Source organism: Aquarana catesbeiana, linkage group LG12 (genome assembly GCF_042186555.1).
Source record: "Aquarana catesbeiana isolate 2022-GZ linkage group LG12, ASM4218655v1, whole genome shotgun sequence".
Lineage (NCBI taxonomy): Eukaryota > Metazoa > Chordata > Amphibia > Anura > Ranidae > Aquarana > Aquarana catesbeiana.
In genome coordinates, this window is record NC_133335.1 from 80,131,810 (window position 1) to 80,158,489 (window position 26,680).

Consider the following 26,680-nt stretch of genomic DNA (forward strand, 5'->3'; position numbering starts at 1 on the left):
AAAAAGAAAAAAAAAAATTTTTTTTTTCTTGTCTTTCTTCATTTTCAAAAACAAATGAGAGCTGCAAAATACTCACCATGCCTCTCAGCAAATAGCTTGGGGTGTCTACTTTCCAAAATGGGGTCATTTGGGGGGGGGGGGTTGTGCCACCTGGGCATTTTATGGCCTTCGAAACTGTGATAGGTAGTGAGGAGTAAAATCAAAAATTTACGCCCTTAGAAATCCTGAAGGCAGTGATTGGTTTTCGGGGCCCCGTACGCGGTTAGGCTCCCAAAAAGTCCCACACATGTGGTATCCCCATACTCAGGAGAAGCAGCTAAATGTATTTTGGGGTGCAATTCCACATATGCCCATGGCCTGTGTGAGCAATATATCATTTAGTGACAACTTTTTGTAATTTTTTTTTTTTTTGTCATTATTCAATCACTAGGGACAAAAAAATGAATATTCAATGGGCTCAACATGCCTCTCAGCAATTTCCTTGGGGTGTCTACTTTCCAAAATGGGGTCATTTGTGGGGGTTTTGTACTGCCCTGCCATTTTAGCACCTCAAGAAACGACATAGGCAGTCATAAATTAAAGGCTGTGTAAATTCCAGAAAATGTACCCTAGTTTGTAGGCGCTTTAACCTTTGCACAAACCAATAAATATACACTTATTAACATTTTTTTTACCAAAGACATGTGGCCGAATACATTTTGGTCTAAATGTATGACTAAAATTGAGTTTATTGGATTTTTTTTAGAACAAAAAGTAGAAAATATCATTTTTTTCAAAATTTTCGGTCTTTTTCCGTGTATAGCGCAAAAAATAAAAACGGCAGAGGTGATCAAATACCATCAAAAGAAAGCTCTATTTGTGGGAAGAAAAGGACGCAAATTTCGTTTGGGTACAGCATTGCATGACAGCGCAATTAGCAGTTAAAGCGACGCAGTGCCAAATTGGAAAAAGTCCTCTGGTCCTTAAGCGGCATAATGGTCCGGTCCTTAAGTGGTTAATGGACTCTGTCTTAAAGAGCTCAAAGAGGGCCCCACAGGGTTCAACCTCTTCCGATCTGCAACTGGACACTAACCAACAACTCCTGCGAACTCCAAACAGGATTGGGTAGAGTCTGAGGTGTCTTTAAGCAATGTAGCAGCCCACCCGCTGTTGTGGTGGACTTGGCAACTTTGTGGAAGAGAGGAGCAGTGAGGAATCTCCCGAAGTGACCATGAGTGTCTGATACCTTCATCCAAGACTCTGTACAACATGCCCTCCAGACACCCATGAAGCGTGCCTTCTAGGTCTTACCTTAAGAGTCTGGGCATGCACTTGTGTGACTGGCTCACTGATCCCCCCAGAAGTCTGCACCAAGAAACAAGCCAGACCCTTGGCATCCACTGCTACAAAAATTTCATTTTTGGCAAGATACTTTCAATAGAAAATCATGTCTAAAGGGATGCAGACCCTGCCACTCTCCTCAGAGTCCTGCAGGTGCAGCAGCTGGTTGATAATTATTAAACCATTCCTGTTAGACTCACATGGGCTGGTTATTGCTGGTCTGTCGGCATCTGCAGATGCTACAGTATGTAGGAGCAGGTTGACCATTAGCTTGTTCAGAGTATACAGTTTTGACATCCTGTTTACACGGGCATTTTTCTCGAACCCCCTTCATTCTACCCCACTCTTGTTTCTAGGAAGCAATACGCAGCCCAGGGTCTCAACCATATGGCCTCCCTAGTCGCCAAGGTGCCAGGGTACTCTTTCAGTGGCTATACAAGCAACTAGGGGGGACTTCCTGGTCAGCCTCCATATTTTGAGTAGCAGACTGCTTCATCTGTAATATATGCAGCAGGACCCAGGCCCCCTTCAGTCCAATGAGAACCTCCAGAGCCATGAGTTGTCAACATCCCTCCACATAGAGTGGGTCATAAGACATAGTAGGTGTAGTGCATGTCTTTGGATTGTGGTGAGAAACCCACACAGGGAGAAGATATAAACTTCAACACAAGCATTAGCATGTTGGGGAATTGAACCAGCAACCCCAGTGCTGCTAGACAGAATTGCCACCCACTTAGCCAGCAGGCAGCCTCTGCAAAGTAGATTCTTGGGCGCCAGACACCTAGGGTGTGTCACCTGTCCAGGATTCACCCGGACAGCTCAGGTTTTGAATCATGTGGCAGGATTTCAGTCCACCTGAGACCTGGACATATTACTCAGACCAGGCTTTGGCTCCCCAAGTAACTGAGATAGTCATATACAAAACTGTTGCCGCTGTAGGTGGCTGTTTGGCTTCACTGAAGGGTGATAATGTCAGCAAGGGCAATTTGGCCACACCCACTAGAACGCTCTGTGCGTTACATTAATACTCTCCTTGGAGCATCCAAATGTGTCTGTGCAATGCCAACCCGGCAGACTCCTAGACTTCTACAGGAGGACAGCCATGCAGGGAAAAGCATCCAGCAAGATGTCACATCTGCACGGACAAGAACACGGTCTCCTATGGCAACAGTCTCCAACAGTTTCCAATACAAGTGTAACAGTTGCTTCAGGTAATTAAGGCGAGTTCAAAACAGAATCTTGTGCCATTCTTATCAATAATAAAGACATTTGGCATTACCTGTTACCTGCATACTCCTCCAGGCAGTGTCTACTCACCAGCCTCCTGGGCATAGATACTGCGCCACAGGTCCTACAGGACTCGCTTGCTGGGGCGCTGGCTCTGGGGAAGAGGAGAAAAGACGTCTTCCTTGGAGCTCTTCTCCTGAGTTGGAGCGCCATCCGGGCTATGCTCCTCTGAAGAACGTCCACCTTGCCTTGGCCGGGCCCTTTTGAGAGCGTGAGCGTGCGGGGCTGAAGCAAATCAAAGCCAATCCGCATGGGAGGGCACTCTTTTTCCTGAAAACTTACCGATACGGTGGTCCCCACCCTAGTTGTTGAGGGTCTTTATATGAGCAGTAACTGACTCTTGATCTGTGGAGAAATAGGACGGCCAGCTGAGGTGAGGATAGCTGAAAAGCGACAGAAGAAGCAGAAGTAGATATAGGAGAAAGGATTCCACTCTCCTTTTTTTATTTATCTACATATACCTACATGCTTATACACACATATCTACATATGTACATGTAGCGCTGACAACTTTTGTTTTTAGCCATTGGTGTGTTATACAGGACATAAGTTGTTATAGTGCCATCTTGTGGACAATTGAAAAGGTACAATACTTTTATGTCTCATGATTAAGAGAAGTGACATGGAAGTGATTGATTGTTTACTTCTGAACTGTAACTGTGACCTACCCACAATGCTTCTGGACAAGAGAAGAACTGAACTGCATTGTGGGAGGATATAAAAGGCCTGGGAGCGGCCATCTTAGCTCTCTTGTTCCTGGGACGCGTGGCCTGCCAGCAGGACTCTGTGGGTGTGTGTGTCCCACAGGGTTGCGGCCTACCTTGTGAGGGAGCGGAGCGGCAGCAGGGATCCTGCCATCATATCGCAGTGTGCTGAAGCAGCAGAAGTGATTGTTCCGGAGACCCGTGGAGGAGGTAACCGAGGACTCCTGGTCGTTACTGAACGGAGCAGTGTGACGGCGTGGCGGTGGTTCCGTATGGACTGAGAACTGTTGAAACATAGGCATCCATCCGCCCGGATCCCGTGTGGTGAGAGGGTTAACACCCAGAAGTTTGTTTAAATACTACACACACTTAGAACTGTTACAGAGTGTTATAATCATGTATATGTGCATGAGTGCATGCATGAGTGTGTGCACACATGCACTTATTATCACTCTAAGGTGTGTGACAAATAGTGGCATACAAATGGATCACTCAATATGCAGTATAGCTGATTCCCCTTTTTTTGGATAATTGCCTGTAGTCAACTAAGACAATTAATGGGTGGAGCCAGTGATCCATGGAGCCAGGGGCGGCACTAGGTGGGTGCTTGGGTGTGCTCAAGCCTCCCCAAAAATTATTTAAGCACCCCCATAGCACCCCCAAAATCCACATGGTAGTATTTGCAGATGTTATTGTTTTTTTGTTTGTTCTTTCCTTGCCTGCATGTTCTCTATTTCTGCCTGGAAGCTGGGGACTCTTTTTTTGTTGTGGAAGGATACAACAGCTGCGGCCGCAGAAGCCGAAAATCTTTAGCTAGACCCGGCACAGACTAATTTTAGAGGCGGATGGATATCCACCTCTCTGCTGCCTCCTCAGCCAATGGTAAAGACTGTACCCGCCCCCTTCCCCCAGCCCGCCTTCTATGATTTCTGAGAAGAGGAGATTCGGAAGCTGGAGAGAAAGAGAGGAGAGGGGAGGGGAGAGGAGAGAGGAGAGAGGAGAGAGGAGAGAGGAGAGAGGAGAGAGGAGAGAGGAGAGAGGAGAGAGGAGAGAGGAGAGGACAGGACAGGACACAGCCTGCTATGGGGGACACATTCTTCAGCCCAGCACTGAGAAACAGTGAGTTGTGTTTGTCTGCACTGCTGCCAGCATGGAGAGAACAAACTGGTTTCTACAGTGTGGGAAAGTTAGCAGAGGAGAGCAAGATGGTTTATCTACCTATCCTGTATTCTGACACCTGCATTCCTCTCTGCCAGCACAAGTCACATGGATTTTACAGAAACTGACAAGTAGAAAATGCAGGATTTCTGAGTTATCCATCCATCCATTCACTCATCTATCCATTCATCTATCCATCCATCCATCCATGCATCTGTCCATTCATTCACTCATCTATCCATTCATCTATCCATCCATTCATCTATCCATCCATCCATGCAACTGTCCATTCATTCACTCATCTATCCATTCATCTATCCATCCATTCATCTATCCATCCATCCATGCAACTGTCCATTCATTCACTCATCTATCCATTCATCTATCCATCCATTCATCTATCCATCCATCCATGCATCTGTCCATTCATTCACTCATCTATCCATTCATCTATCCATCCATTCATCTATCCATCCATTCATCTATCCATCCATCCATGCATCTGTCCATTCATTCACTCATCCATCCATCTATTCATCTATCCATTCATTCACTCACTCACTCATCCATCCATCTATTTATTCATCCATTCATTCATCCATCAGACCACCTATTCCTCATTGCTGGTGTCACAATACAAGAAGAATAGATTGACAAATTAAAGATATTCTGATGGCATTATACTAACCCTATATTTCCCACACTTTAGTAACAGACCGGAGCTCTTGTACATAGCGCACTCCTGATCCCCGCATTGTGTACATAGCGCACTCCTGATCCCCGCATTGTGTATGTAAGGCACTCCTGATCCCCGCATTGTGTATGTAAGGCACTCCTGATCCCCGCATTGTGTACATAGCGCACTCCTGATCCCCGCATTGTGTATGTAAGGCACTCCTGATCCCCGCATTGTGTATGTAAGGCACTCCTGATCCCCGCATTGTGTATGTAAGGCACTCCTGATCCCCGCATTGTGTACATAGCGCACTCCTGATCCCCGCATTGTGTACATAGCGCACTCCTGATCCCCGCATTGTGTACATAGCGCACTCCTGATCCCCGCATTGTGTATGTAAGGCACTCCTGACCCCCGCATTGTGTACATAGCGCACTCCTGACCCCCGCATTATGTACATAGCGCACTTCTGATCCCCACATTGTGTACATAGCGCACTCCTGATCCCCGCATTGTGTACATAGCGCACTCCTGATCCCCGCATTGTGTACATAGCGCACTCCTGATCCCCGCATTGTGTATGTAAGGCACTCCTGATCCCCGCATTGTGTATGTAAGGCACTCCTGATCCCCGCATTGTGTACATAGCGCACTCCTGATCCCCGCATTGTGTACATAGCGCACTCCTGATCCCCGCATTGTGTACATAGCGCACTCCTGATCCCCGCATTGTGTACATAGCGCACTCCTGATCCCCGCATTGTGTACATAGCGCACTCCTGATCCCCGCATTGTGTACATAGCGCACTCCTGATCCCCGCATTGTGTACATAGCGCACTCCTGATCTCTGCATTGTGTATGTAGTGCACTCCTGATCCCCGCATTGTGTATGTAGTGCACTCCTGATCCCCGCATTGTGTATGTAGTGCACTCCTGATCCCCGCATTGTGTATGTAAGGCACTCCTGATCCCCGCATTGTGTACATAGCGCACTCCTGATCCCCGCATTGTGTATGTAAGGCACTCCTGATCCCCGCATTGTGTATGTAAGGCACTCCTGATCCCCGCATTGTGTACATAGCGCACTCCTGATCCCCGCATTGTGTATGTAAGGCACTCCTGATCCCCGCATTGTGTATGTAAGGCACTCCTGATCCCCGCATTGTGTATGTAAGGCACTCCTGATCCCCGCATTGTGTATGTAAGGCACTCCTGATCCCCGCATTGTGTATGTAAGGCACTCCTGATCCCCGCATTGTGTACATAGCGCACTCCTGATCCCCGCATTGTGTACATAGCGCACTCCTGATCCCCGCATTGTGTACATAGCGCACTCCAGATCCCCGCATTGTGTACATAGCGCACTCCTGATCCCCGCATTGTGTACATAGCGCACTCCTGATCCCCGCATTGTGTATGTAAGGCACTCCTGATCCCCGCATTGTGTATATAAGGCACTCCTGATCCCCGCATTGTGTACATAGCGCACTCCTGATCCCCGCATTGTGTACATAGCGCACTCCTGATCCCCGCATTGTGTACATAGCGCACTCCTGATCCCCGCATTGTGTACATAGCGCACTCCTGATCCCCGCATTGTGTACATAGCGCACTGCTGATCCCCGCATTGTGTACATAGCGCACTCCTGATCCCCGCATTGTGTACATAGCGCACTCCTGATCCCCGCATTGTGTACATAGCGCACTCCTGATCCCCGCATTGTGTACGTAGCGCACTCCTGATCTCTGCATTGTGTATGTGGTGCACTCCTGATCCCCGCATTGTGTATGTAGTGCACTCCTGATCCCCGCATTGTGTATGTAGGGCACTCCTGATCCCCACATTGTGTATGTAAGGCACTCCTGATCCCCGCATTGTGTATGTAAGGCACTCCTGATCCCCGCATTGTGTATGTAAGGCACTCCTTATCCCCGCATTGTGTATGTAAGGCACTCCTGATCCCCGCATTGTGTATGTAAGGCACTCCTGATCCCTGCATTGTGTATGTAAGGCACTCCTGATCCCCGCATTGTGTATGTAAGGCACTCCTAATCCCTGCATTGTGTGCATAGCGCACTCCTGAACTCTACATTGCGTAGGTGGCACACTGCTGATCTCTGCATTGCATACGCAGTGCACTCCTGATCTCTTTCCAGAACCCTGCATTGTGTGTGTAGCGCACTCCTGAACCCTGCATTGTGTATAGCGCACTCCTGAACCCTGCACTTTGTGCGTAGCACAAGCCTGAATCTTGAACTTTGTAAATGTATGTAAATAACGCACCCCTCCGCTGTGCACTCTTAACGTGGCACACTCTATGCATCCCCATACACCCCCTATGCTCGCTGCACACTCCATGCCTTTCCCACACACTCCCTATGCTTGCTGCACAGTCCATGCATTCCCCACACCCCTCCTATGCTCGCTGCACACTCCATGCATTTCCCATACACCTCCTATGCTCGCTGCACACTCCATGCGTTTTCCATACACCTCCTATGCTCGCTGCACACTCCATGCGTTTTCCATACACCTATACTCGCAGCACACTCCAAAAATGATTTTCAATGCCAGAGCAAGAAGAAGCCAAAATGACCCCTCAGCTCTTAAACACCCATGTGAGTCTTTTTTTTTTTCTGTACATTGCTTCAGGGAGGGGAGAACCAAATTCTGCAATAGCCTGGACAGTCACAGCTCCTTGGTTTAGTGTAGGCAGTGAAGGAAACAGAGGAAAGCATTCCCTATATACTGTATGTTGTGTATATTTACACACCGGGAGGCTGTTACAAAATGCTCAGGGGTGTTGTCAGAGGGAACACAGACACCTAGTATTCCTTTCTCCCAGAAGAGATCATGTTTACTATAGAGCCCAGGTCGGCAACCCATGGACCACGATCTACCAGTCGATCGCATCCAGGTGACTGGTAGATTGGTCCTGGGCTTACCGACCTTCTGGCACAGATTGTGGATGAAGGCGGCGGCCAGCCATAGAACAGGAAAAGCAGGGCAGGAGGGAGCAGGCAGCCACGGGGGCATCAAGCCTGCCTCATGAGCCAATGCCTTGTCCATAGTTCCGGCTGCAATGTGGGGTGGAGTGATACCAATAGCAGTCCGCCCCTCATTCTTGGTAGATCCACAGCAGCTGGAAGTTCTGCAAGAAGTTAAGGTCAGTAGGCATGATAGGGCACAGTAAAAGCTATGTGGGTACAATAGCAGCTATATAGGCACAATAGCATAAAGATGCTATTGAGCCCATAAAGATACTATTGAGCCCATACAGATGCACAATATTAGCTATATTGGCACAACATGGCATGTGTACACCTTTGGCTGCTACCTCTGCAGCTAAAGGGAGTAGGGATTGGGGAAGGTAAAAGTGTGACGCAACCACAGGGTTTTACCAACCCCAGTCTCACGTACCACCGTCAAATGCAGCTAAGGGCTGTTTTACAGGTGGAACAGGCACCACTGTTCCTCTAAAAAGTGATCTAAGCATGTTTGGCAGGTTGTGAAAAGGCTGATTCAATTGCCTAACCGCTAGTGGAAATGAGCCCCAACATTGCTGATGTGGTGTCACAGTATATCTCATTATAAGAAAAGTGAACTTTCCCTCTGAACACTCTCCCTCATTTTACCATTAAAAAAAAAAATCTAACCTGATAAATATATATTCCACCAATCAATTTAACTTACATTTGAGGAGGAGGTGGTAGGTTTTCTACAACTACAGTGGAGATCAGTAAGGTCACAACCCGATTTTGCTCCCTGGCAGGGGTGCCTGAATCATAAGGCTGGCTGAACAGTATTAGAAATTGTTTGGCAGCTCTTGTATTTGTATGTGTACAATTGCTCGCCTGGCTGCTGTGTGTTATTGTGGGAACAATCCCTCATGCAGGTAATGCTGGAGGAAGATTAACTATCTGAGGTCCGGTTGGTGGTATGCTGATTGCCCGTGGAACATGACCATGCATTTTTGGGCCTGCTATCTATGGCCTTAACTTATAGTAAGCAGGCTGAACTCTCACCCAGTGGGTTATGGTGGTAGCTGCTAATAGGTTGCAAAGGATTCACTCTGCTTGCAGACAATTCTACTGAACTTTGTTGATGTGAAATTCTAATAGGGGTCACTTGTGTTGCACTTTAGATGTATGCACAGATTACATTTTTATTGTTTTTATCACATATTTAATTTATATATTATTGATATTTTTTATGCTTTTACTGCTTTCTTTGAGTTATTGTGGCGTACATTGTGGTGATAATTACCTTTAGCACATTTTGGTTTTTTTTTGGAGTATGGTACAATGTGCCTGACTGCATGGCCTGTTTTCAATGTGTGACTGAGTTTTTAGATTCTCTGGCTTCTTTGTGGCTGTTGACTTTTTATACTTAACTACCCCACTGAGTTGAGGTTATTGCTGGCCCTGACATATGCTGGGGGCTATAATTGTTGGCCTCAATGGAACTTTTACTTCACAATCTCTTCAGTGTACCTCCAGGCTCTTTTTAGTCTATACAAAGAGGGAAAGGTGGCACACTACAAGCTATAGATTGGGAAAAATCACTCACATTTGGCCACACACATTTTAGCCACACCCACCCTTTGGCCACGCCCACACATGCAAATTTTGCGGCGCGTGCCACTTCAGCACCCTCGCTTTTTCTTCCAGCACCTGCACAGCACCCCCAAAAAATTTGGGCTGGAGCCGCCCCTGCTTGGAGCTACTATTTATTTTCAAAGTTTCATGTCTGTAATGTGGTTATGACTAAGGCCTTATAGGCTGAAACGCGTCAACTGTTCTTATTTGTGTTTGGTCACTGTGGCTTGTCAATAAATATTATACTTCTTAAAAGCAATCACCGGAGTGCGGATCATCTTTTCCTCTGTTACAGAGTGTTGCTGGGACTGATAGTCCCACGGAACAAGTTAAGTCGGAGAACATTACATCTGCATAGACTTCAGTATTCAAGAACTGATACTAGATGTTTGTCTCCTTCGTATAAGAATTCTTGATCAGTCTGCTGGATTATAACTGCTTTAGTGTATTACCTTACACTGCGCAACACCCAAGAGGAACCCTTTTGTGGATTACAATTACAAATTCATAAGCTAGCAAAGACTGAAAACGTCAAGACTATCTCTTTTTACTGCAGGGCCCTGCATCTAGTTACAAAGAGTAGTGACTTTACGGTTTTGAGCAGGGGGAGCTCCCTGGTATAAATATAGATTTAGTTATATTCTGTGTATGTTATCAATACTGTCATAATTATCTACTATATTGTTACACTACGTTGGTGTGATAGTGTAGTCACTGTAATAACTTTCTATATAAAATATATCATTTACCCAAAGAAAGAATTCATTTTGATTATTACAGAAGTTTATGTGCAGTGTTGTTATTTTTCCTGCAGGTGGAGCCACAAGCACCCAGGTAGAGGTAAAATACAATATAAGTGTATATTGTGGGTTAAAGTTAGTATTAATATTATTACAACACTGCACTACAGTTGTGTCAAGGGGACTGAACAATTTAAGAGGGGTGAAGAGAATAGAGAACCAATAATAAACCAGCAGCTCCACCGAGAGTTATTGCTACATGTGGGGGCTCGTCCGGGATAACTGTCACTCTAAAGTCAAGCACACCCTTAAGAATCATAGAATGGATCCCCCACTGTGGCACAGTGGTGTGAGGCGGAAGGCACCCGCTCAGAAGCGAGCGTGGCCATGGAACTCTGGGAAGATATCTGGGAGAAAGAACACATTAATCGAGTGGTAAAAACACTATCCCCAGAACAAAGAGCCAAGGTGGTCGCAGTAAGACCCAATCATGAGACATTCCGTACTTATGCATTATTGGAGTGGAGGAAGGGAGTTCCGGAAAATTTCAGGGGTGCAAGTATTGAACTCGCTGACAAGACCAAATTTTATCTGATCCACCCAAGGGAAGAAGGGGAGAATCTTGCCACCTTCCCCCAGATGAGTTCAGCAGAAACCAAGGTTCCATCACAGTCAGCACCGGCTGCAATTGAGCCAGAACTCTTCAAAGCCCTGGGAGATTTGGTGTCCCAATGTCAAAAAGGGAACCCAACATATTTAGGGACTGGGTACCGAAAACTGGGCATTTTCTCGGGCCAACGGCCTGTACCCAAAGGAGAAGACACCTTTGAAGAGTGGTTGGAACAGACCATGCAAGTGTTGGATGAGTGGGACATCCCTGAAACGCAAAAAAAACAGCGGATTACTCAAAGTCTGAAAGGGCCTGCTTCCGAGGCTATTCGAAATCTGAAGCTTAGCAAACAAAACTGTGTAGCCCAAGACTACTTAGATATCCTGCAAGATGTGTTTGGACGTACCGAGAAGGTTTCTGATCTAATTTATCAATTAGAACACACCTATCAAGAAACAGGTGAGACGCTGTCAGAATATATGAGACGGTTAGACAAGGTCATTCACCAAATATTGTTAAAGAAGGGATTAGATCCTAGTAAGGTGGATGAAGTTCAAGCCAAACAAGTTTTAAGAGGTGCCCAGCCTTTGGATCCCATCACCCTCCAGTTAAGAACTTGTCAAGATGGAGGCATATTGAAGTACCCAGATCTATTTTGGATTGTACGGGAGGAAGAAGCTATCCTAGAAAGGAAGAAGGAAAAAATTCAAGAACCAAAGCACACTGTTGGAGTCAGGACAGTTAGTGTGATGGAAGACGATCCTCAGATTGCGCTCCTTAAGACTCAGGTGGCCCAGTTAATGGAGATGATGACTCTGCTGACCACAAGATCCTCTGATCCGCCCAATGGAGGAACTAAAGAAAATAAAAAAATATCAGACTTCACATTCAGAAGGGAATCTGGACTTTGTTTCAACTGTGGAGGAGCTGGTCATGTTGGGAGAGTATACCCAAGCCCAAGGGCAGCAGCACAACGTCAAAAGCAGATGGAAAACTTCAAAGGGCCCCAGTGAAGGAGTCAACTGGGTGCCCTGTAACAGTCGTCAACTCCAACGAAACCCAGGTTCACAAGGTTTTGAGAGTAAGAGGAGAAATGTAGCTGAATGAGCGTCCATGGAAACGAGGAGTCAAGATGCGCACTAACAAGCAGAAGAAGCCGAACACTCATGGTGAATTTCCCCGCAACTTAGTGGGACCCTCGCCAATCATCCCCATCCAGGTAGAAGGAATATACGCCAAAGCCCTGCTGGATACCGGAGCCCAAGTGACCTTATTATATAAAGATTTCTATAGGAAGTATCTCAAGCATCTCCCTCTGCAAAAGTTGGAAGAGTTGGAGATATGGGGCCTAGGTACCCAGAACTTCCCTTATGAGGGGTATATCCCTATCAAACTTACCTTTGACCCGAGTGTGGCTGGAAAGGCAGAGACTTTCCACACCTTGGGGGTTGTGTGTCCTCGGCCCCCTGGGGCTCATAAAAGTTCCCTTATCATCGGAACAAATACTGATCTGGTCAGAAGACTCCTAAAACCGCTTGTACAGAAGGAAAGTGCCCCGGCCATAAAGGTACATCCTATGCTAACCCAAGTGTACAAGAATATAGTACACAAACAGGAGGCTCCACCAGAAGGGGTGGGAAAGGTTTGGCGTTTAGACCGAGGAGAAGAACTGCTACAACCGGGTGAAGTGGTATGCATGAGGGCCTATGTCAAGTTGAGTTGGAGACAACCTGGTCCTTTCGTTGTCTTGGAGATGAACACTCAGGAAGAGGATGTGGGTCTGGAAATACTCCCAAAAGTGTTATCTACTAAGGCGCTTAAGAGAAGCAGGGGGAGAGTTTCTGTCAGTGTTCAGAACACGACAGCCCTGCCAGTGAAGATATCAGCAAGAATGCTGCTGGGGCAGGCGAATCAAGCAACCCTGGTCTCGCCAAGTGATGTCAAAAGAGGACCCGAAGAGGAGATTCCCATAGAGAACTTTTAACCGAAGAACACCTCCCTTACCCCTGTTTGGATGGAGAGGGCCAAAGCTCAGCTCATAAAATGGAAAGAGGTTTTCTCGAAGAGTGAGTTTGATGTGGGGTATGCCAAGAGTGCAGAGCACAAGATCCGGCTGGAGGAAGACAAACCTTTCCGAGAAAGGGTCAGGAGGATCCCACTGGGAGATCTTGAGGACCTTCGAGAACAGCTGGCTGAGCTGAAAAGGACTGGGATTATCAGAGAGTCCAGGAGTCCATACGCCTCCCCGATAGTGGTAGTGAGGAAGAAAAATGGGTCACTACGACTGTGTATCAACTATAGGACCCTGAACCGATGGACTATTCCCGATCAATACACTACCCCTCGTATAGAAGATGCCCTACAGAGCCTGTCAGGGGCGAAGTGGTTCAGTGTATTAGATTTGAAGAGTGGTTATAATCAGATCCCCATGAGTCCTGAGGATTTGTGGGATTCTATGAATTTAACCGGATGCCACAAGGTCTGTCTGGGGTCCCAGCAACTTTTCAGTGGCTTATGGAGAAGACAGTAGGCGACATGAACTTGATTGAGGTCTTAGTATACTTAGACAATATCATAGTCTTTGGCTGAACTCTTGAAGAGCATGAAGAGCGACTGGAAAAGGTTCTGAAGAGATTACATGATGAGGGCCCGATACTTTCAATGGAGAAATGTCAGTTCTATCAATCTTCGGTGAACTATTTGGGGCACATTGTGTCTGAAGAAGGGATAGCAACTGACCCTGAGAAGTTGGAAGCTGTTATTTCTTGGCCCAAGCCCACGAATGTGACTGAGCTCAGGTCATTCCTAGGATTCTGCTCCTACTATCGGAGGTTTGCGGAGGGGTTTGCAAAGATAGCCCACCCACTTACAGAGCTACTGAAGAATCAGGAAGGGGCTGATGTGGATTCGGAGGAACCTTGGAGGCGAAAGGAAGGGCCTCGGAAGAAAAAGGAGTCCATACTGGATCAGTGGACTCCGCAATGTGAGGAGACATTCAGACAATTGAAGTGGAACCTTACCACTGCTCCAGTGTTAGCTTATGCGGATCCTACCAAGCCCTATGAACCGCACGTGGATGCTAGCTGAGACGGCCTAGGTGGAATACTCTACCAAGATCATGATGGACATTTAAGGCCCATTGCTTATGAGCTGGAGCCTGTCTCCTGCTGAGAAGAACTACCCCACTCATAAACTTGAGTTTGTGGCCTCGAAGTGGGTCTTGGTAGACAAGTTGAGAGATTACCTGTATGGTGCAGAGTTTGTAGTCAGAACGGATGACAACCCCCTCACATACTTGCTTACCACCGCGAAGTTGGATGCCACAGGCCATAGGTGGTTGGCTGCTCTTTCAACCTTCTCCTTCAGCTTGAAATACAGACCAGGAGTGGGTAACAGAGATGCTGATGCGCTGTCAAGAAGACCCCACAGTCCCCTGAGCTCCCAAGAAGATTGGACTCAGCTTGCCCCCGAAGGGGTAAGAGCCCTTTGTGAAGGAGCAGAAAAACAGGAGAAAGGTGGGGCCAGAGCTGAAGAGATTGGAGTGACTACAGCAGGGGTACATAGGTATTACTGTAATGTCTCTCAGACTGCAGCAGAAGGTCTACCTAAGTTATCGAGAAAAGACCTTAGGAAGGACCAACAGGAGGATCCACTCTGCAGTTTAGTATTGGAAGCTCTGGAGAGTCAGCGCCCTGATTTACTTTTGAAAAGTGCTCAGAAAGAAGCTCTGTTGTTACATAAAGAGTGGAGTCGGTTGCAGTTGCAACAAGGGGTGGTCTACCGAAGGGGCCCCTCTGAAGATATGGAGGAGAAGTGGCAACTGTTTCTGCCAGAGAAACACAGAGAGACAGTGTTAATCGCTCTACATGATTGTCATGGACATACGGGGGCAGAAAGAACTCTCCAATTGATGAGGGATAGATTCTATTGGCCTTACATGAGGAAAGAAGTGGAGAATTACTGTCATTCCTGTCATAGGTGTATCCAGAGAAAGACTTTACCGCAACGGGTAGCCCCGATGGGTCATTTATCAAGCCAAGGTCCCATGGATTTAGTTTGCATAGATTTCCTGTGTCTATAATCTGACTTGAGTGGGCAAGGAAATATTCTGGTAGTCACAGACCATTTTACCAGATATGCTCAAGCTTTCTCCACGAAAGATCAGAAGGCAGTCACAGTGGCAAAGACATTAGTGGAGAAGTTCTTTGTCCATTATGGCTTACCACAGAGGATTCACTCAGATCAGGGAAGAGACTTTGAGAGTACGCTCATCAGGAGATTATTGGATCTGTTGGGAATTCAGAAGTCTAGAACTACACCTTATCATCCGCAAGGAGACCCTCAGCCAGAGAGGTTTAATAGAACTCTTCTTAATATGTTGGGGACACTAACCTCTGAGCAAAAGCCCAACTGGAGTAAGCATATTGCTGCTTTAGTACATGCATATAACAGCACCAAGAGTGATGTCACAGGATATTCACCTTATCGGCTGATGTTTGGGCGAGAAGCTAGATTACCAGTGGACTTGGCTTTTGGAACGTCTCTGGATCACACCTCAGAGGCTTCTCATCGAGGATATACAAATAGGCTGAAGAAGAGTCTGAAGATTGCTTATGAGAAGGCTCGGACTATGTCAGACAGCAGAGGGAGCAGAAATAAAAGAAACTTTGACCTCAAAGTAAGGGTTCAAGATCTTCAATCTGGTGACCGAGTCCTATTAAAGAATTTGGTTATTCCTGGCAAACACAAGTTGGCGAATCACTGGAGATCACAGTCATACATTGTTTGTAAACAGCTCCCAGGACTTCCAGTATTTGAAATTAGGCCAGAAGGAAGTGCTTGACCAATTAAGACTTGGCATCGGAATCACCTTTTGCCCCTTACTGATGCAGTCAGGATAATCCCCGAGGAGGAGTTATCATCTACATCAGAGGTCGCACAATGGCCTGTAACTAGGTCCCAGTCTGGGGCTTTGACAACTGAAGACAGTGAGGAGAGAGAGAGATGGACATTAGCTGGTTGTAGTCATCTAATATACCCGAAGGTGAAGCGAGTGTTTCATCACCAACAACCAAAGAGGGTAGTGAGGCCCTTAGGCCAGAAGCTTCAGAGTTTGTACCATTGTCCGAAAGAACTGAGAAGTGTTTATCTCCCACTGAAGTAGAAGAGAATAGTGTCCATCCAGAAATAGAGGACACACCAAAAGAACAAAGGGGAAAGAGGAACATTCGCCCACCAAAGAGACTAACCTATGATACTTTGGGCGAGTGTTCTGAGACAACAAAGGTTACCAGCAAAAGGAATGTTGATGAGCCTAGTTCCTCCTCAGTCAATCTGGACAATGAGAGCCCTGTTTCACCCCTTTGCACATCTGTATCTGATACTAAGGTGACAGTTGTGAGTACACAGAATAGCTTTCCAACACCTGAAAATTGGAAAATTGGTGGGAGGCTCCTCTGTTGGTCCTGTGCACTTGTTTAGAGGCTAAGATGTGTAACAGGAACAAGGTCTTAAATATCTATGGGGACCAAAGATTTAAAGCAGGGGGAGTATGTAGCACTGACAACTTTTGTTTTTAGCCATATGTGTGTTATACAGGACATAAGTTGTTATAGTGCCATCTTGTGGACAATTGAAAAGGTACCATGCTTTTATGTCTCATGATTAAGAGAAGTGACATGGAAGTGATTGATTGTTTACTTCTGAACTGTAACTGTGACCTACCCACAATGCTTCTGGACAAGAGAAGAACTGAACTGCATTGTGGGAGGATATAAAAGGCCTGGGAGCGGCCATCTTAGCTCTCTTGTTCCTGGGATGCGTGGCCTGACAGCAGGACTCTGTGGTTGTGTGTGTCCCACAGGGTTGCGGCCTACCTTGTGAGGGAGCGGAGCGGCAGCAGGGATCCTGCCATCAAATCACAGTGTGCTGAAGCAGCAGAAGTGATTGTTCCGGAGACCCGTTGAGGAGGTAACCGAGGACTCCTGGTCGTTACTGAACGGAGCAGTGTGACGGCGTGGCGGTGGTTCTGTATGAACTGAGCACTGTTGAAACATAGGCATCCATCCGCCCGGATCCCGTGTGGTGAGAGGTAGGGGTGCAACGGATCGTTGCCGATCCGTGATCCGTACGGATCACCCTCCGCGGATCGGCACACCCGCGATCCGCGGAGCACTTTTCGGGCCTCAGCCATAGGAAAGGCCCCGGCTTCGGCCTAGCTCCGGAGCGGCGGCCATCTTGGTACACCCGGAAGTGGCCGCTGTCTCGACAGGAAGTGACATTTCGTCGCCGCCATCTTGCTACACCCCACACTCCTGCACACTACAATAATGATAGAGTGAGAAGGGGGCAAGCGGACATCTTGTTACACCCACCGGAGTTTTAAATTTAAAAGCCATTTTCAACACAAAACTGAGCTTATATGCACAAATACTGTATTTATGCATATAAGCTCGGTTTTGTGTTGAAAATGGCTTTTAAATCTAAAACTCCGGTGGGTGTAACAAGATTTGTGTGTGTTTTTTTTTTTTGTTTTTTTTTTTTTGTTTTTTTTTTATGCTGATCCGAGGATCGATCCGATCCGTGACTCTGATCCGAGGATCGATCCGATCCGTGAGATTTTTGATCCGTTGCACCCCTAGTGAGAGGGTTAACACCCAGAAGTTTGTTTAAATACTACACACACTTAGAACTGTTACAGAGTGTTGCTGGGACTGATAGTCCCGCGGAACAACCCTTTTGTGAATTACAAGTACAAATTCATAAGCTAGCGAAGACTGAAAATGTCAAGACTATCTCTTTTTACTGCAGGGCCCTGCATCTAGTTACAAAGAGTAGTGACTTTACGGTTTAGAGCAGGGGGAGCTCCCTGGTATAAATATAGATTTAGTTATATTCTGTGTATGTTATCAATACTGTCATAATTATCTACTATATTGTTACACTACGTTGGTGTGATAGTGTAGTCACTGTAATAACTTTCTATATAAAATATATAATTTCCCAAAGAAAGAAGTCATTTTGATTATTACAGAAGTTTATGTGCAGTGTTGTTATTTTTCCTGCAGGTGGAGCCACAAGCACCCAGGTAGAGGTAAAATACAATATAAGTGTATATTGTGGGTTAACGTTGGTATTAATATTATTACAACACTGCACTACAGTTGTGTCAAGGGGATTGAACAATTTAAGAGGGGTGAAGAGAATAGAGAACAGGCCCAATAATAAACCAGCAGCTCCACCGAGAGTTATTGCTACATACACATATACACATTATATATATATATATATATATATATATATATATATATATATATATATATATATATATATATATATATTTATTATATACACACATACATATACATACACACACACACACACACACACACATATCTACACACATACTGCAGAGGGTCAGTCTGGGGCTGGTTAGGAAAGGGTTAATTAAAGAGGGTAGGAACTTCTTCAGCCCTGCTTACTGTCAGCTGAGCTGCAGATGTCAGAGGAGTGTGTTTGGAGAGAAAGAGAGACACAGCGGCCTGCTGTGTGAGAGGATCCATTGGTGGGGTGAGCAAAACCATATTAGAGACTGTAGCTCTGCTAGAGCCATGTACTTTGTCTATATATCAGCCTGTTGGGTAAAGAGACTGAACTTTTCCTATCTCTGCACTAGGGATGAGCCGAACACCCCCCTGTTCGGTTCGCACCAGAACTTGCGAACAGGCAAAAAATTTGTTCGAACACGCGAACACCGTTAAAGTCTATGGGACACGAACATGAATAATCAAAAGGGCTAATTTTAAAGGCTTATATGTAGGGATGAGCTTCGAGTTCAAGTCGAACTCATGTTCAACTCGAACATTGGCTGTTCGCAAGTTCGCCGAACAGCGAACAATTTGGGGTGTTCGCGGCAAATTCGAATGCCGCGGAACACCCTTTAAAAGTCTATGGGAGAAATAAAGTGCTAATTTTAAAGGCTTATATGCAAGTTATTGTCATAAAAAGTGTTTGGGGACCTGGGTCGTGCCCCAGGGGACATGGATCAATGCAAAAAAAAGTTTTAAAAACGGCCATTTTTCAGGAGCAGTGATTTTAATAATGCTTAAAGTCAAACAATAAAAGTGTAATATTCCTTTAAATTTCGTAGCTGGGGGGTGTCTATAGTATGCCTGTAAAGGGGCGCATGTTTCCCGTGTTTAGAACAGTCTGACAGCAAAATGACATTTCGAAGGAAAAAACCCATTTAAAACTACTCGCTTCTATTGCATTGCCGACAATACACATAGAAGTTCATTGATAAAATCGGCATGGGAATTCCCCACAGGGGAACCCCGAACCAAAATTAAAAAAAAAAAATGACGTGGGAGTCCCCCTAAATTCCATACCAGGCCCTTCAGGTCTGGTATGGATATTAAGGGGAACCCCAGCCAAAATTTTTAAAAAAATGACGTGGGGTCCCCCCAAAAATCCATACCAGACCCTTATCCGAGCACGCAACCTGGAAGGCCGCAGGAAAAGAGGGGGGGAAGAGAGTGCGGCCCCCCTCCTGAACCGTACCAGGCCACATGCCCTCAACATTGGAAGGGTGCTTTGGGGTAGCCCCCCAAAACACCTTGTCCCCATGTTGATGAGGACAAGGGCCTCATCCCCACAACCCTGGCCGGTGGTTGTGGGGGTCTGCGGGCGGGGGGCTTATCTGAATCTGGAAGCCCCCTTTAACAAGGGGACCCCCAGATCCCGGCCCCCCCCCTGTGTGAAATGGTAAGGGGGTACTTACCCCTACCATTTCACTAAAAAACTGTCAAAAATGTTAAAAATGACAAGAGACAGTTTTTGACAATTCCTTTATTTAAATGCTTCTTCTTTCTTCTATCTTCTTTCATCTTCTTCTTCTGGTCCTTCTGGTTCTTCTGGTTCTTCTCTCCGGCGTTCTCGTCCAGCATCTCCTCCGCGGCATCTTTTATCTTCTTCTCCTCGGGCCGCTCCGCACCCATGGCATGGGGGGAGGCTCCCGCTCTTCTCTTCATCTTCTTCTTCATGTTCTTCTCTTCTTCCTTCTTCTCTTCTTCATTTTCTTCTCCGGGCCGCTCCGCATCCATGCTGGCATGGAGGGAGGCTCCCGCTGTGTGACGGCGTCTCCTCATCTGACGGTTCTTAAATAACGGGGGCGGGGCCACCCGGTGACCCCGCCCCCTCTGACGCACGGGACATGGCGGGACTTCCCTGTGGCATTCCCTATGATGTCACAGGGAAGTCCCGTCAAGTCACCGTGCGTCAGAGGGGGGCGTGGTCACTGGGTGGCCCCGCCCCCCGTTATTTAAGAACCGTCAGACGAGGAGACGCCGTCACACAGCGGGAGCCTCTCTCCATGCCAGCATGGATGCGGAGCGGCCCGGAGAAGAAAATGAAGAAGAGAAGAAGGAAGAAGAGAAGAACATGAAGAAGAAGATGAAGAGAAGAGCGGGAGCCTCCCCCAATGCCATGGGTGCGGAGCGGCCCGAGGAGAAGAAGATAGAAGATGCCGCGGAGGAGATGCTGGACAAAAACGCCGGAGGAAGAACCAGAAGAACCAGAAGAAGAAGATGAAGGGAGATAGAAGAAAGAAGAAAGAAGAAGCATTTAAATAAAAGGAATTGTCAAAAACTGTCTCTTGTCATTTTTAACATTTTTGACAGCTTTTTAGTGAAATGGTAGGGGTAAGTTCCCCCTTACCATTTCACACAGTGGGGGGGCCGGGATCTGGGGGTCCCCGTGTTAAAGGGGGCTTCCAGATTCCGATAAGCCCCCCGCCCGCAGACCCCCACAACCACCGGCCAGGGTTGTGGGGATGAGGCCCTTGTCCTCATCAACATGGGGACAAGGTGTTTTGGGGGGCTACACCAAAGCACCCTCCCAATGTTGAGGGCATGTGGCCTGGTACGGTTCAGGAGGGGGGGCCGCACTCTCCCCCCCCTCTTTTCCTGCAGCCTGCCAGGTTGCGTGCTTGGATAAGGGTCTGGTATGGATTTTTGGGGGGACCCCACGCCTTTTTTTTTTTTTTTTTTTTGGCGCGGGGTTCCCCTTAAAATCCATACCAGACATGAAGGGTCTGGTATGGAATTTAGGGGGAACCCCACGTCATTTTTAAAAAAATTTTGGCCGGGGTTCCCCTTAATATCCATACCAGACCTGAAGGGCCTGGTATGGAATTTAGGGGGACTCCCACGTCATTTTTTTTTTTTAATTTTGGTTCGGGGTTCCCCTGTGGGGAATTCCCATGCCGTTTTTATCAATGAACTTCTATGTGTATTGTCGGCAATGCAATAGCCGCGAGTAGTTTTAAATGGGTTTTTTCCTTTGAAATGTCATTTTGCTGTCAGACTGTTCTAAACACGGGAAACATGCGCCCCTTTACAGGCATACTATAGACACCCCCCCAGCTACGAAATTTAAAGGGATATTACACTTTTATTGTTTGACTTTAAGCATTATTAAAATCACTGCTCCTGAAAAAACGGCCGTTTTTAAAACTTTTTTGTGCATTGATCCATGTCCCCTGGGGCAGGACCCAGGTCCCCAAACACTTTTTATGACAATAACTTGCATATAAGCCTTTAAAATTAGCACTTTTGATTATTCATGTTCGTGTCCCATAGACTTTAACGGTGTTCGCGTGTTCGAACGAACTTTTTTCCTGTTCGCATGTTCTGGTGCGAACCGAACAGGGGGGTGTTCGGCTCATTCCTACTTATATGCAAGTTATTGTCATAAAAAGTGTTTGCGGACCTGGGTCCTGCCCCAGGGGACATGGATCAATGCAAAAAAAAAGTTTTAAAAACGTCCGTTTTTTCGGGAGCAGTGATTTTAATAATGCTTAAAGTAAAACGATAAAAGTGTAATATCCCTTTAAATTTCGTACCTGGGGGTAGTCTATAGTATGCCTGTAAAGGGATGCATGTTTCCCGTGTTTAGAACAGTCTGACAGCAAAATGACATTTCAAAAGGAAAAAAGTCATTTAAAACTACTCACGGCTATTAATGAATTGCCGGTCCGACAATACACATAAAAGTTCATTGATAAAAATGGCATGGGAACCCCGAACCAAAATGTAAAAAAAAAATGATGTGAGGGGTCCCCCTAAATTCCATACCAGGCCCTTCAGGTCTGGTATGGATATTAAGGGGAACCCCGGCCAAAATTTAAAAAAAAAAATGGCGTGGGGTCCCCCTCAAAATCTATACCAGACCCTTCAGGTCTGGTATGGATTTTAAGGGGAACCCCGCGCCAAAATTTAAAAAAAAAATGGTGTGGGGTCCCCCTAAAAATCCATACTAGACCCTTATCCGAGCACGCAACCTGGCAGGCCGCAGGAAAAGAGGGGGGACAAGAGAGCACCCCCCCTCCTGAACCGTACCAGGCCACATGCCCTCAACATTGGGAGGATGCTTTGGGGGAGCCCCCCAAAACACCTTGTCCCCATGCTGATGAGGACAAGGGCCTCATCCCCACAACCCTGGCCGGTGATTGTGGGGGTCTGCGGGCGGGGGGCTTATCAGAATCTGAAAGCCCCCTTTTTACAAGGGGACCCCCAGATCCCGGCCCTCCCCCCTGTGTGAAATGGTAAGGGGGTACTTGTACCCCTACCATTTCACTAAAAAAAGTGTAAAAAATGTTAAAAATGACAAGAGACAGTTTTTGACAATTCCTTTATTTAAATGCTTCTTCTTTCCTCGTTCTTCCATTCTCCTTCGGTTTCTTCCTCCATCTTTTCACACAGGGGGGGAGGGCCAGGATCTGGGGGTCCCCTTGTTAAAGGGGGTTTCCAGATTACGATAAGCCCCCCGCCCCCAGACCCCCACAACCACTGGCCAGGGTTGTGGGGATGAGGCCGTTGTCCTCATCAACATGGGGACAAGGTGTTTTGGGGGCTACCCCAAAGCACCCTCCCAATGTTGAGGGCATGTGGCCTGGTATGGTTCAGGAGGGGCGGGCCACTCTCTCGTCCCCCCCCTCTTTTCCTGCGGCCTGCCAGGTTGCGTGCTCGGATAAGGGTCTGGTATGGATTTTTGGGGGGACCCCGCGCCGTTTTTTTTTTTATTTTGGTGTGGGGTTCCCCTTAAAATCCATACCAGACCTGAAGGGTCTGGTATAGATTTTGAGGGGGACCCCACGTCATTTTTTTTTTTTAAATTTTGGCCGGGGTTCCCCTTAATATCCATACCAGACCTGAAGGGCCTGGTGTGGAATTTAGGGGGATCCCCCACGTCATTTTTTTTTTTTTAATTTTGGTTCGGGGTTCCGCTGTGGGGAATTCCCATGCCGTTTTTGTCAATTAACTTTTATGTGTATTGTCAGACCGGCAATTCATTAATAGCCGCGAGTAGTTTAAATTACTTTTTTTCCTTTGAAATGTCATTTTGCTGTCAGACTGTTCTAAACACGGGAAACATGTGCCCCTTTACAGGCATACTATAGACACCCCCCAGGTACGAAATTTAAAGGGATATTTCACTTTTATTGTTTCACTTTAAGCATTATTAAAATCACTGCTCCCAGAAAAACGGACGTTTTTAAAACTTTTTTTTGCATTAATCCATGTGTGGCAGGACCCAGGTCCCCAAACACTTTTTATGACAATACCATGAATATAAGCCTTTAAAATTAGCACTTTTGATTTCTCCTATAGACTTTTAAAGGGTGTTCCGCGGCATTCGAATTTGCCGCGAACACCCCAAATTGTTCACTGTTCGGCGAACTTGTGAACAGCCGATGTTCGAGTCGAACATGAGTTCGACTCGAACTCGAAGCTCATCCCTACTCTGCACCTGTGTGAAAAGACAAGCCTGTCGTTTTCTTCTGTTTGTTTTGCTGAATAAAGCCATTTTTATTTCACTGAACTGTCTGAACCAGCCCTTCACCCCTCTGGTCCCCTACAATACATACATGTATTTACATACACCTTCACACATATGTATACCCACACACATCCATTGCCGTTAATGGGGCGGGACTTATCATGACATAGTGCGGCAGTGTGAGGCGAGGCTTAAAGATTTCAAATAGTATTAGCAACTCAAAATGTTCATATTTCAATTAACCACTTAAGGACCGGGCCTATTTTTCAAACTTGTTGTTTACAAGTTAAAATCTTTTTTTTTTTCTCGAAAGTTACTTAGAACTATATATATATATATATATATAGTATTGCAACGACCGCCATTTTATTCTAGTGTCTGAAAATTTTTATATATATATATATATATATAAAAATTTTCAGACACTAGAATAAAATGGCGGTCGTTGCAATACTTTATGTCATACCATATTTGTGCAGCGTTCTTACAAACACAATTTTTGGGGAAAAAATACACTTTTTTAATTAAAAAATAAGAAAACAGTAAAGTCAACCCAATTTATTTTATATTGTGAAAGATAATGTTACACCAAATAAATTGATACTCAACATGTCATGCTTCAAAATTGCGCCCGCTCATAGAAAGGCGACAAACTTTGACCCTTAAAAATCTCCATAGGCTACATTTAAAAATTGCTACAGGTTACCAGTTTTGAGTTACAGCGGAGGTCTAGGGCTAGAATTATTGCTCTCGCTTTATCGCATCAATACCTCACATGTGTGGTTTGAACACCGTTTACATATGCGGATGTGACTTACGTTTGAGTTCACTTCTGTGTGCGAGCACGGCAGGACAGGTCGCTTTAAATTTTTGTTTTTTTTATTATTTATTTTGCTTTTTATTTTTACACTGTCCATTTAAAAAAAAAAAATGGGTCACTTTTATTCCTAATACAAGGAATGTAAACATCCCTTGTAATAGAAAAAAAGCATGACAGGACCTCTTTAATATGAGATCTGGGGTCAAAAAGACCTCAGATCTAACATTTACACTTAAATGCAATAAAAAAAAAAAAAAGTCTTTTTTCTTTTCAATAAAAAATTTTTCCCCGATGGCGTGTGGGGTCTTTGTTGGTGCCCTCTCCTGCCCCCGATAAAAGCGGAGAATCCGCCACAGAGACCACATTTATGTGAAAGAGGGCCACCCGCCATTTTAAAAATACAGGGGGTTATGGCAGCTATTTGCTGTCATAACAACAGTATTTAATGTCAGAATGCAGACGTATAACGACGGCGGGCGGTCCGGAAGTGGTTAAATACACCTCTAGATATAAGATATAACTTTTAGAAACAATTTCAAAACAAAGAAAGCAAAGTAATTAGCAATTGCAAATGTTGACTAGCAGGAGTAATTAACTGACCTCTCATCCATATTGGACCTGCCTGGCAATCCTTATATAGAACTGCACTTTTGTTCCTCCAGGTGAAGTACATTTGGAAAAGCATCCACGAAATACAGATGACTATCATGAAAGTGAGGAATATAAGAAAGTCTCTCTCGATGATAGGGATGTCCTCATTGAACACACAGGTTAGCAAAACACAGCTGAAGAGAAGGACATTGAATCCCACTGATGTAGAGTGTAGCCTACTTCCTTTTTTCCAGTCCCTCTTCTCTTCTTCCTCCTTTATTACCAGTATTCTGTTCTGTAGTGGATCATTGGTGGTGTCCAACTCTAGATTATCCTCCATTATAGCTTCAAGAGGAGTCAGTCTTCATGTGTGAGCACAATCACCCACTGTGCATCTTCTACAACATTCAAGGTATAGACAAAACATATTCAGTTCCTACATATATGTCAAGTTCATTCCTTGGGCTGTTGTTTAGTTGGGGGATAAAGGCCCCCTTCCTTTGTCCCAACTTGCTCTGTTTGTTGTTTTTTAAATCACAGTATTCTGTGGCTTCCTATACCATTTCCAATGGCATAAGGCAGTGTGACAGGAATTCCTACAGAGAAAGGAGGAGGGAAAATAAGTTTCAAAGCGTCTGTGCCAGCAAGTGACAGGGCATGAGGTATAGGTGTGGTGCATTCATGTTACACCATCCACCTGATGTGTTTTTTTTAACCACTGAAATCCCAGAGTCTTTTACTCAGTTATTCCAGTTAAAGCTGAATGCCACCTTTCTTTTCACTAGAACTGACTGAAATGATCAATCCTAGTGTATCGCCCTCCTAGGTAGATGCTAGAGTGAGTGTATATTGTTTTTGGTTTCTCTGCTTAACAGGGAGACAGCTAGGCAAAATTACTGTATATGTTGTCTGCTAAACAGAGAGTGGCGATTGATTGATAGAGCCTGCTCAGTGTATTCTGGTGTTGCTCATGCTGTCTTGAAAGTTCCACACTGGTCCAATAGCTATGGAGTATACTGGACAGTGGGAGGAAACCTGACAGATGAGAGCATGGATGTGTATAAAGCCCTGGCCAATTAGAAGGGGATGTGCCCCAAGGCATACTGGGTGACTGTATTTATATCTGAGGAGCACGTGGGCTCTGGGTTTTCTGCAGAGAGAGAGGTCCAGATGAGGAGGGAGGCCTGTCACCCCTCCTCAGTGCAGGCTGCCATGCGGCCTCAGATGGTCGACCTGAAAGCCTGAGATGTTGAAGCTGCAACCCATGTTTCTTGTGAGACCTGACTGAGGGAGGATGTCTGTTGCATAGGCGTGCGCACAGGGTGTGCCAGGTGTGC

The 26,680-nt window shown here is 45.9% G+C and overlaps 1 protein-coding gene across 1 annotated transcript in view; it reads right to left on the bottom strand.

Moving 5' to 3' along the window:
• LOC141114443 (proton channel OTOP2-like) overlaps nt 1-26,008 on the bottom strand; it is a 206,130-nt gene extending 180,122 nt beyond the window's left edge. Inside the window, exon 1 of the mRNA XM_073608118.1 lies at nt 25,353-26,008. Coding sequence (XP_073464219.1) covers nt 25,353-25,683 — 331 coding nt within the window. The 5' untranslated portion in view covers nt 25,684-26,008. The remainder of the gene's footprint in view (nt 1-25,352) is intronic.
• Nucleotides 26,009-26,680: the final 672 nt, after the last annotated feature.